General features: G+C 40.6%; 1 protein-coding gene across 1 annotated transcript; it reads right to left on the bottom strand.

Moving 5' to 3' along the window:
• Window positions 1–885: 885 nt before the first annotated feature.
• nemp1 (nuclear envelope integral membrane protein 1) lies at window positions 886–9,567 on the bottom strand. Its single transcript, XM_030767662.1, has 9 exons — window positions 9,444–9,567; window positions 8,592–8,713; window positions 7,976–8,195; window positions 7,671–7,743; window positions 6,626–6,719; window positions 5,970–6,084; window positions 2,078–2,303; window positions 1,673–1,849; window positions 886–1,231 (listed from the first exon to the last, which is right to left on the bottom strand). Exons 1-9 carry the CDS (start codon window positions 9,565–9,567, stop codon window positions 1,030–1,032), a joined length of 1,353 nt encoding a protein of 450 aa, XP_030623522.1. The 3' UTR covers window positions 886–1,029.
• Window positions 9,568–11,696: the final 2,129 nt, after the last annotated feature.

Raw genomic sequence — 11,696 nt, forward strand, 5'->3', positions numbered from 1 at the left:
ACGTTCTCACCCACAGCCCCAGGGCAGCAGTCTCCCTGCACAGAGACACAACTCATCTCGGAGCAACACACCACGCTTTACTGCAGCATTGCAATCTGTATCTGTTTCATCGCCTTTTGCTTCTGCTTTCAAAATGATCACATACTACATACCAACATCACCTCACTCACTCACTCTGTACAGAAAAATCACGTGTTTCCGCCGTCAGTTTGAAAGGTAATTTTCCTTTAGCAGTTTTGCTGACTGCTGCTTTCTCCCATGATAATAAATATCATGTGAAATATGACGACTGATCTGTACTTCTGCTCCTAACCACTGCGCTGACCACGATGTTCACACACACACTGACATATTTATTTAGATTTTATTTTCTTCCATAAAAAAAAGCTCAAGTTTAAGCTTGTAACAGTGTTCTGTAAATGTCTGCTCACTTCCAGTCTCTATACATGTCCTGTCCTGCGGTGTGTCCCATCAGACATTAAAAACATGTAACTTCATTCTCCAAACAATTTACCTCACAGTTCAATACAGAACAGAAACACACAGTCCCGTGAAAATAACCTGTTATGGATTTTCACGCACACAGTTTGGTTTTCAACATATATATATACATACACACACACACACACACACACACACACACACATATATATATATATATATATACACACACACACACACACACACGGAAAATAGCTTTTGCTCTCTTTTCTTCTCACCCAAAAAATTTTGTGTTTCTGATAATGTGAGGTTCTAGACAATTTCAGACAGTTTTTTTTTTTCAAGAAAAACAACACAGGTCTACTCGTCTCTAATCAGTAGAGTACCAGTCTGTATGCTATTGCGCATGTGATCCAATGACACCTGGCCTGTGGTCTGGGTCCCCTGTCAGCAGAACCATGGCTCTTTCCACTTACATGAGTCTTTGTGCCTTTTGATAAAAGTCCACAGTTTTTCATGTGCAGAATTCCTACTGACTGTGTTTTTGTATTCTTGAACGTGTTTCCTCTCCTTTCTCCCCTCCTGGTGTTATCTCATGTTGTTCCAACGCAACACTGGATCCTCTTTCACTGTCTCTCCTTCTGTTTCCCACCCTTCATCCTCCTTTTCCTCATCATCAGTGTCAAACAGCTCATCCTCCAGGAGCGAGTCTCCCAGACCAAACTCGTGGGCGTGGACTGAGACTTCGTTGGGAAGCAGGTGAGGTGAGCCCTCCATGAAGTCAGCAAACCTACACAAGCAACGTGACAGACACCAAAACCACAATACTGTTTCTGTCAGAATACCAACATGACAGACAGCAAAGTCATACTCCTGTTTGTGTCAGAATACCAACATGACAGACAGCAAAGTCATACTCCTGTTTGTGTCAGAATGCCAACATGACAGACAGCAAAGTCATACTCCTGTTTGCGTCAGAATGCCAACATGTCTGTTTCTATTGTCACCAGACAGAACTTTTGAAAGCTTCTGTGTGGGTCTACTATCTTTTCTACTGAAAACAGTCAGGGATTGTCTGTGTCTGCTACACACCCTTTGCAATGTTTAGTCACAAGCTTGTCCTGCTGCTGGACAGTGACAACAGAGTGAGAGACACTTGTGATGCCACTCAGCGGTGTGGTTGGGCAGATCAAGAGTTTTGTGGATGTGTTTTTAAATGGTGCTGCTGTACCGTGCAGGGGACTGGAGTCTGGACACTGTCTTCCACGTGTTGAAGTCAGGGCTGCTGCAGTATATACGCAGCTCCTCAAGAGCACGCTGCGTCTCCACCTCCCCTTGCTTCTGATATTCCTCTTTTGTAAGCAGTCTCCGAGGCTCTGGTTTCCAATGCAACTTTGGCCTCACTTTCCTAACCAGAATAAAAAAACCCCTAATAAAACAATGGAAAATATAACACAACTACCCATCTACAGATCTGGAGCTACTCATACGTTCAGCATTAACTTTATTAACGCTGGTATAATGGATGGCATTCACAGCTAGAGATAAGATTAAGTATTAAGACTAAAAAATGTGTAAAGGGAAACAGTCCCTAAGCATCACACTGAGCACAAGTCTATCTGTAAATGTCACTCACTGCCAGATGTTAAGTCCCAGAGCCACTGGGTACTCCAGGTTTTTTGAGCAGAAAGCTGCTCCCATGACAGCCAGCGCCACCTGCTGGACCTGGATGCCAGCATAGATCAGCAGCAGTCCAAACAGCTGCAGTGTCCAGGACAGGATGTTAATGCTGCGTTCCTCCAGCAGGGGGCCGTGGCGGTAACACACCGCAAAGCTAACAAAGCCCACCACTGCAGCATAACCTACAGGGTATAGACACTCTAAGTCAGTTTTTCCTTACCATACTCAAATCACAACACTGACTTTTCTTTACCATACTCAAATCACAACACTGACTTTTCTTTACCATACTCAAATCACAACACTGACTTTTCTTTACCATACTCAAATCACAACACTGACTTTTACTGAGGCGTCCTGAGCTTGGTTCAACAGCCCCCCCACGATATGCTAACTGTCGTGCAAATGATATGTAGATGACATGCCAGTAAGTAAATATGAGCTCATGAGGTGTGTGGTTAAGAACATTCTAAGATATTGGCAACACTGACATTCTGGTTCATGAGTGTCTGCTCATGTATTCCACCTGCAGGATAACATTCTTGAACAGATTACAACAAAATAAAACCTGTTTTTTTTATTTCTTTCTGAAGCCATCCATCTGCATGTCTGGACACCTGTTAAGTGTGTGAGTCAGGCCCTATCAGTGATTGGCTAATGGGTTACAGCTTGCAGCTTTTGCACTTATGGCTGCACCTTACTAAAGACTGATCACTGCTCTGTGTAAGCCAACACACCACAAGACTGATTACTGCTCTGTGTAAGCCAACACACCACAAGACTGATTACTGCTCCGTGTAAGCCAACACTACTCAGCTTCTTGTTCAAACTGCTATAATAATACTAGTTGGAAATTAGGGCCTGGCGATATGGCAAAAATGTTCACGATAAAAATTTTCATATTACTTGACATCAGTAATTATCATGATAAACGTCAAATCATTATTTCTTTCAAGTTTAAAGGCTGATTTTTGCTCCTGAGTGACAGCTGAAGAAACCAGACGGTTAATTGTGGTTTTAAACTATTCTTTATGGTCAGAACATGACAAACACTTGCCAAACAGCGGAAAGTTTCGCAAATCTGAAGTAGAACATTCAACACAATCATAATGATAGTCATTTTTCAACATCAAAATATGCATGAGCAAAATTAAGTACAATCCTTTTCAGTCCTTTTTCCCTCAACAAAATAAATATTTTAACAGAAAAATTAAGTGCTGCAGTGTGATACACCACACATGTAAGATGGCTCAGACTGCAAAGTTTGAAAGTGTTTTAAAGGATAATGTCAACAAATAAAACAATAAATAGACAAAGGAATCGTAATTCTGGTCAGCACGCAAAGCCCTTTGTACAGATGGTTTAAAACATTTTGCAATCTTATTGAATCCCTCATTTTCGACAGTGCTAGTGGGAAGCATATCTTTTGCAATGCACTATGCAACTGCATTTGTGATGTCATTTGTGTCTTTTCGTTTTTTTGTTGTATGCATGGTGCTGGAAAATGCTGAAATAATCGTCGTCGGCCTGGTGCTTGTCGACGGTCCCCTAACAACACTCGTTTGGGACTAATTTCTTACTTTCTGCGTGTTTATACCTCTCACCGAGCAACCTAACGTGCGCAACGCATACCTCTATTCCTACGACATGGTTGGCAGTTCATGATTCGTTTCCGTGTATGCTATCTAAGCATGGAAATTAATACTATCGGACATTTATTGAACATTTGTTATATTTCTATCGGAGAAAATTATATCGCGTTATTATACAGTTAACTTCAACTTCCCCCGAGATATGCCATTGATTCTGTCACACTGCACCATTAATGAAAACGTTCAATTTAACATCAGTGAACAGAATGCTTGATCTGCACCAAATTGTCGAGTCTGCAGGTAGCCTAACACGTTAGTAATACCTGCAACTTTAAAGGACTGTTTTTCTCAGCGGAAGCCACGAAACGGCAATAAAATCGTTAAAATGAAATACTGTGTGTAAGTTTCTTTTATTATTTTGGCAAGTCTCCGCATAATACGCGGGATAATGTATAGACCGCCAGTCGTTATCGCTGTGCGTCGGGGTCCTGCTCGTCTTGTTGGGATTTATTTTTCGATAATGACCGGCGGACTATTACGGCAGCGCATTGCTGCCACGCCAGTATCACATTATATCGTGAAAAGTTTACTGTGATAAGATGTTTTTCACGTTTTCAGAAGATATTTCGCGTATCACGTTATAGCGTGAAAAGCTCATTGTGATAACAAGATGTTTTTCATGTTTTAACAAGATATTTTTATATTAAGATATTTTAAACGTTTATGCTAAAATGTGATAACTTATATCGTTAGAGCATGACATGTTTCACGTATTAACAAGATATTTTCACGTTATAACAAGATATTAGCACGTTGTTACGTGGAACGTTTCATGTTAATGTGTTAACTTATACTGTTAGAGCATGAAAAGTTTCACGTTTCAAGAAGATAATGTATACTGTTTGGCTATAAAGTGAAACTCATGTTTGACTGCGGAAACAGTGTGCGGAGACTGGAGAAACTGAGGAATATGGCTCATTTACACGATTTGAAGTTCTACTTCATGCTCGATTTGAGGCATTTGAGCGAGATTCTGCTTTTAGCACAGTGATTGACACTGTAATAAGTATGCGTACACTAAGAAGGATTTTAAAATGCATGGGGCTGCACTGCTTTTCGAACATTCTTCCTTTTTCGTCTTGTCCTGCGCACTTTTGCTAGTTGCAAATGCCTTCGTCTCGCCAATTACAACAGTTCAAATAGCCCGTACATGTATATTAGTTCTGGAAACATTTTTGAAACAACTGTGCGCGGGGCCCTTTGACCTTCTAGTGGAAATGACATAGGTGGTAACGAAATCTGAACACAAGTGATCAGCTGGACACTTTGGAGACGCATATGGACACAGGTGTAAACGGCGATGTGTCTCGGCTGTCCGCTTGTGATCCGATCGCCCAAGACGCATTTTAAAACCAAGTGTAAACAGGGTCAAAACGAGTCCGACCCTCTGGAGGCAGTGTTATGTACTCCAGCTGATCAATGAGAAATATCACGGAGAGTCCACTTCCGCCCGAGACCAACTTATCTCCTTACGTTAAACCTTTCATGTTATAACAATATAAGTTATCACGATTTAACATGAAACGTTTCAAGTTTCTTGTTAGAACGTGATAAATTTGTATCATGTAATAACGTGGAAATATCTTGTTAAAACGTGAAAAACATCTTATCACAATAAAGTTTTCATGTTGTTAGGTGAAAATATCTTTTTAAAAACGTGAAACGTTTCATGTTCTAACGATATAAGTTATCACGTTTCACGTAATAACGTGAAAATATCTTGTTATAACATAAAAATATCTTGTTAAAACGTGAAAAACATGTTATCACAATAAACTTTTCACGCTATAACCTGAAACTTTTCACATTATAACGTGATGCGTGAAATATCTTGTTAAAACGTGAAAAACATCTTGTTATCAAACTTTTCATGTTATAACGTGATACTGGTCCATTTTTCTTTTTCTGGCCTGGCATCAATACACTGCTGTAAACTATGCATTATCCCAGACATAATTATTATCATTTCAACTCCCAGTCCTATTCGAAATACAGCAGAAAACACAATATACCAGGGACCTTGATCCATGAAGTGTCTGTGCCCATTTGGCAAATTACATGGTGTGTTATACTGGCAGTTAACCACTTACCCAAATTTTGACTGATGATTTAAAACTAAACCACTGGTCCACCCACTCCACCACACACACACACACACACACACACAAACTGAAAAGACTTGTAAAGCAGTCTTACCTATGGCAAAGTGCCAGTGTTCTTTGAGGATCAGCTGGAGATTCTTAAGCACAAGCTGAATGACGTACAGGGAGAAGGACCAGCCCCCCACCATCAGCACATAGAACGGACTCTTCTACACCAAAAACAAAGAAACAACAATCAGACGTCATCACACATAGAATGGACTCCTCTACACTGAAAACAAATAGACAACAATCAAAGAACAGATCAAAACCAGAAAGCCCTGAGGATGTAGCTGTCCATGTCCATGGATTTGATTCACCACAGATTTATTGTCCTTTTTTTTGCTTTTGGTTTTAGACTGTCAGGTGTAGCATAAAACTTCATATTTCAAAGATGGATATGCCAGAGAACGGGAGAGCAGGTACACATGTCAGAGCAGAATTATCAGGTCATAAACGAGAGAGCGGGTACACATCAGAGCAGAGTTAGCATGTCATAAATGAGAGAGCAGGTACACATGTCAGAGCAGAGTTATCAGGTCATAAATGAGAAAGCAGGTACATATGTCAGAACAGAGTTATCAGGTCATAAACGAGAGAGCAGGTACACATGTCAGAACAGAGTTAGCAGGTGATAAATGGGAGCGGGTACACATGTCGGAGCAGAGTTATCAGGTCTTGAATGCAGGGCTCCAGACTCAGGGGTCTTACTTTAGGTAGGAAACGACCCAGGATGAAGATGAGGATGATGAGGGAGGCAATCAGGCCCGTGCTCATACCAGCAGAGTAGTAAAACACCTGACTCCTACAAAACACACAGTTCAGCTGGTCTGTTAGTATGGAACATGTTCATTTGTGTTTTCCCAAACATAAACATGGCCTACCTGTGAGGAAGTCAAATTTGGAGATGGAGAACGAATATGGTCAATAGTATTTTGTAATTTCCATACTCATAAATGTGTTGTTTGAGTTCAGCTGGGATAACATGAGTTGTACATGCATTTGGTGTCAGTTCCTAAAGGGCTAGAGGACATAGCATAGAGGAGAATATCATGCTTATTTTTCTGATCTGTGGGTTAATCAGATGAACAGCAAACACCACATATTTCCTATGGCTGTGGTTCAGTACCATGTGATGACACCAGTTTGCTATTTCTGGTGTCTTCAGGAACTCGTGGGGGGGTGGTTACGACACCAGTCACATGTGTGCCAGATGTTTGCGTAAGTGTATATCGTAATTTTTATATGAAATCCCTGAATCTGTCAGATATTGTTCCTCAACCAACACTACAAATCAAATTTCAAATCAGAACTGGCCTGGATAGGTCGACACTGACAATATTTTTTCAAGAAATATTCTGTCAGACTGAACCAGTTCATTCTGATTACATGTACATGAGTTCAAACCAACTGCTCATGTACATGCTAAAAATGTAATGCATGTTTACAAATACAACACAGACGGCTTCTGAGGTGTGGATAATATAAGCAGTGCCATCAGCCAAAGAGAGACAAGACGTCATATAACATATAACACAATTACTAATTTAGACTCTAACAAACACATTTTCAAATGTTGAGACGATTCTGAGTGAAATACTGCTGAAATCCGCCTTACTTGAATCACTCTGATCCTCCACAGATGTTTATATGAATGTGTCTGACTGGTCTCAGTATGTAACAGAACCCCATGTGAACACAGTCAGTGAGAGCAGACAACAAACGAAAACCACCACAGTTGTCAGAGAAACCTTACCGACTGAGTTCATCAGCAAAGAAAAACACCAGCAGTCCAGTGACGAACACCAAGAACAGGTAGATGTCAAACTCTGCACAGGACAAAAAACACACAGCATGAACTGATAAACAGTCATTTCCAAAGTGTTAACCTCTGAAAGAGATTGAATGGAAAAGGCAGACAGTACAGTCTGTCTTTTAGCTGACCCACACCACCCTGTTTCAGAGGCATGTTCTTTCACACAGATCACACACACATGGATTTGACAGCTGTAGACTGCTTTGCTGACTCTCCCACTGTTTGTGTCAGTTCCCCACACTTACTGCGGTCTGCCCTCAGGGCATATGGCACCTCCTGGTCTGACGGGTCCACACGAAAGCAGGTTTTTGGGTTGAAGAGGCTGGGAGACACAATGGTCTCATTGGTCTGCTCGTGAATGAAGTAGTGCACTAGGGTCCAAATATTGAAATGTTCCAACTCCCGCAGTGCCTCCTCGTCCTGGACCACAGTAACTTTGAGCTGACCAGAGCTCCACACACGAACCTGTCAAACACACACACAAAGAGAAGAGGTGCTGTTGACTCTACAAGGAGTTACCAGTGGTTACAGTTCAAACTTTTACCCAAAGGACGACTGAAAACACTACTGTTAACTGCTAAACACAATGGTGTTAAGGCAGGTCAGCTTACCCAGTGGTATTTAGTTCCATGTCTGTGATGTGACCCCATAACAGTCTCCCTTGTACAGAGCACTTTTATTCAAACTAAGCACGACCACAATGCTACAATATATCACATCTGTCGTGGGGCGCAAACTAGTACTCCACTGATATTGTGTTCATTTTAAATCAGTGTCTCCAGAGGAGAAAGCACACAAAGAGGAAGCATAGCTCAACAAAGGTCCTTCACTCATGCATTCCAGAACATTTTGCATGCTCACCTGTATTCTAGTCCAGACTTCCTTCCATCCAGGAACAATCTGATTGATGTAGCAGAAGTGTTGTGGTCCATACCCAGTGAGATTTTCCAAATCCCTAATTTCAGCAATATTGCGTGAAATACCTGACAAGTGATATTTTAGAAAATTATAGCTTCGTCTTCAGATTAATGTTTCATTTCAATTTGCTTTCAAATGGCAATACATGAAAAAGAACTGGACGCCACATTTTTAGCACGTCAGGCCAAAACACACATCATAGAAGAGGAAAACTCTCATCGTACGTATTTCCTTTCATTTAACCATGTTATTCTTTTGGCAATAAAAATGGTTTATGAAAACCTGCCCAATGAGAAATCTGAGTTTGTTCCCCTTTATATCCTTTAAGCTACGTCAGAGTTTTCATACGCTCCTAAAGAGTGAATAGGCCTACCAAATATCACGCTTACGTTTCTAAGCGGACGCTGTTTATTACTTTCACTCGGCGGATACTAAAAGCAGCTCATGAACAAATGGAAAATGATTGTGTAATATAACTGAGTTAAAACAACTTCAACTTTTACGGACAAAAAACGTGTAAGATGATCTATAGTAACAAGGAAGGTAGGTGTAAGAATGGCAACGTTGTATGTGCATATGAAATACATTATGAAATGCTTTGGACCTTCTAAAATAACTAACGTTGGCGGTATAAAGCAACCTGGGTAGTGGTCTTAACATAGCAGGGGAGGTAAACGTAAACTACGATGGTTCGTGAGCTTATGTTCAGCTAATGTAGCATAGCGCGGACTGGCTTACTAAACACAGAATCTGTAGGGAATTAAACCTTCAAAAGTTGACGTGAACTTTTACAACCTGATGTATGCACAAAAAGCTGAATGAAGAACAACCCAGTCCACAGAAAAGCTGCAGTTCTTGCACATTTAGCATTTTGCTCTTCTCTGGATTTCATGTATCCCGCCATGACCTGACGCTCCATGATCTGACGCTTAACTTGACTGAAGTTCTGAATGGAGAACCAAACTGACTGACCAATCAAAATGTAAATACACTGTTTTCACTCTTCTTCTTCACAACACATAAACCAAAAGTTAGCTCTCTACCGCCACTACTTGTTGGCTCTGTTACTGAAAGGGAAAACACACGGCAAAAGGAGCCGTAATGAGTGCTACTGAGATTAGTATATGACCGAATATGTAAATCTAATTTATTTACGTTAATCTGTTCATGCTGGGTAGGTAATTTCTGCAGTTGTTCTTCTGTTCTGCTGCAATTAGTTGCTGACTGGCATACCTTGTTCACACTTGTGGCTAAATATCCCGCATAATAGAATGACTTATATCCTATATCACTCGACTGCTGTGGTTGATTATAAATAGCTGACTTTGCATTTAAATCTCATAAAGGTGATGAAGACTCCCCGGCCGGGTAGCAACACTCAAGTTATAGGTTCATGTTAAGCCACTTTTGCAGGCAGTGACTGAGGGAGGGGTGGATGATGTGAACCAATGTTAATTCATTTACAAGTGCTATGAGAATGAAAGGAAAATATTTATAGGGCAAATTCATTGTCAAGATACCGACAAATAAGTAGATTTCACAACTTTACAAATGGAAAATGAGAATAAAGACGTTTCAGGAGGCTGCATAAGAGACTGACCTGATAAACTGGCCCGGTCCGTTAGAGAGTGACAGTGGAGACACTGCAACCCTTCTCATAACACCACGGGCCCCCCCTGATCACTTCACCAAGAATTCAATATGCACTGAGAGAAAAAACACATTTTTCAGAAATACAGCACAGCACATGCTACCAAGAAAAATAACAGAAACCATAACCATAACATAAATTTAAAAAAAAAACAAAAACGCTGTCCATGCCTTCCCCTTGTAACAGAAAAATGAACATTCGAGTCCCCTTAGATGGTGCTGAGTGCAAGTATGGGAAGCGGATCTCCGTTGGTGTTATGTACATATGTAGAAATATTAACTCCGTGTTATTGAGGGACGGAATTTAATTAATTTAAGACACATGCATGCAAAACATTAGATTTATCCTTCTGTGTTAAGTTCAATATGTTAAGTTCAATATGTATTAAGTTCAATATATTGTTTATAAACATCGATCTTTCAGTAATAAAGATAAAAAAACCCAACACAAAGTGGTTGTGAATTGTATTTTTCACACAGCTTATGTTTTATGCTTTCCAAATCCCGGTCCTCGCAGAACTGAAAGCACAGCAGACAAAAATGTGCTTTGTTCTACCGTGAGCGGGCCTCCAGGCCATAGTGTGACCGAAATGTTAATCTGTCTGGTGAGACGTTGGTGTTATTCAGCCCTCATTCTGTTACGTCACACACACTCATAGGTCAAACACAAAGCTGTCCCTCTCAACTAAGTTCTGTCGTAGGACGTAAAACAAAGATAGTAAACTGTTAGATGTATGGACCTTTATTCACCCGTGAAATTGTCACCGGACAAGGTTAAGACACAGGAGCACATGAAACGACCGACCTTAGGTTAAGGGCCCTTAGGTTAAAGTTAAGCGTCATTGTTCGTTTGCAGATGGACGCGCTGGAGTATACTATACACTCATAGCGATAGTTATAACGACCCCCCAACATAAGAAGTATTGCTATTTGGTGTAAGTTATCACACTGAGCGGTCGAAGCACTGATGTAAACAAGGCAGTACAGTAATTTGATATGTGACTCTGCTCTTCATTACAGAGAAGCTTAACTTTGGACCATGTAAACACAGTTGATGGTGAGATATGAAAACTAACACACATACAGACACACACACACACTAAAAGAGCCCCGCTCTCTCGCTATGCAATGTTCAGTGATGTGAGAGATAACGTCAGAGCTTCCTGAAATGAATAATCCGGTGTTTACCATAAGTGTCTTTCAAATTCCCCATAACTGCTGCACACGAATCACAGAACATATCCTGTTATACCTCTACGTTTCCCTTGTTTTTATACCACACCAAAAGTTCTTCAAACCAGTCACATTCACACATTTCCGCTGAGAATATCCGTCACAATACATGTGAAATAAATATTTCTTTCTGTTATTTCTGGATTGTACTCTCCAGTGCGAACT

This window comes from Chanos chanos, chromosome 3 (genome assembly GCF_902362185.1).
Source record: "Chanos chanos chromosome 3, fChaCha1.1, whole genome shotgun sequence".
NCBI lineage: Eukaryota > Metazoa > Chordata > Actinopteri > Gonorynchiformes > Chanidae > Chanos > Chanos chanos.

Bases quoted from the DNA above. Each gene is read 5' to 3' on its own strand.
- nemp1 (XM_030767662.1), bottom strand. From the start codon at position 9,567: ATGGAGCGTCAGGTCATGGCGGGATACATGAAATCCAGAGAAGAGCAA. The intron at 6,720-7,670 runs GTAAGGTTTCTC...TGTGTTTTGTAG, and splicing joins TTTGCTGATGAACTCAGTCG to GAGTCAGGTGTTTTACTACT. The intron at 1,232-1,672 runs GTACAGCAGCAC...TTGCTTGTGTAG, and splicing joins AGACTCCAGTCCCCTGCACG to GTTTGCTGACTTCATGGAGG.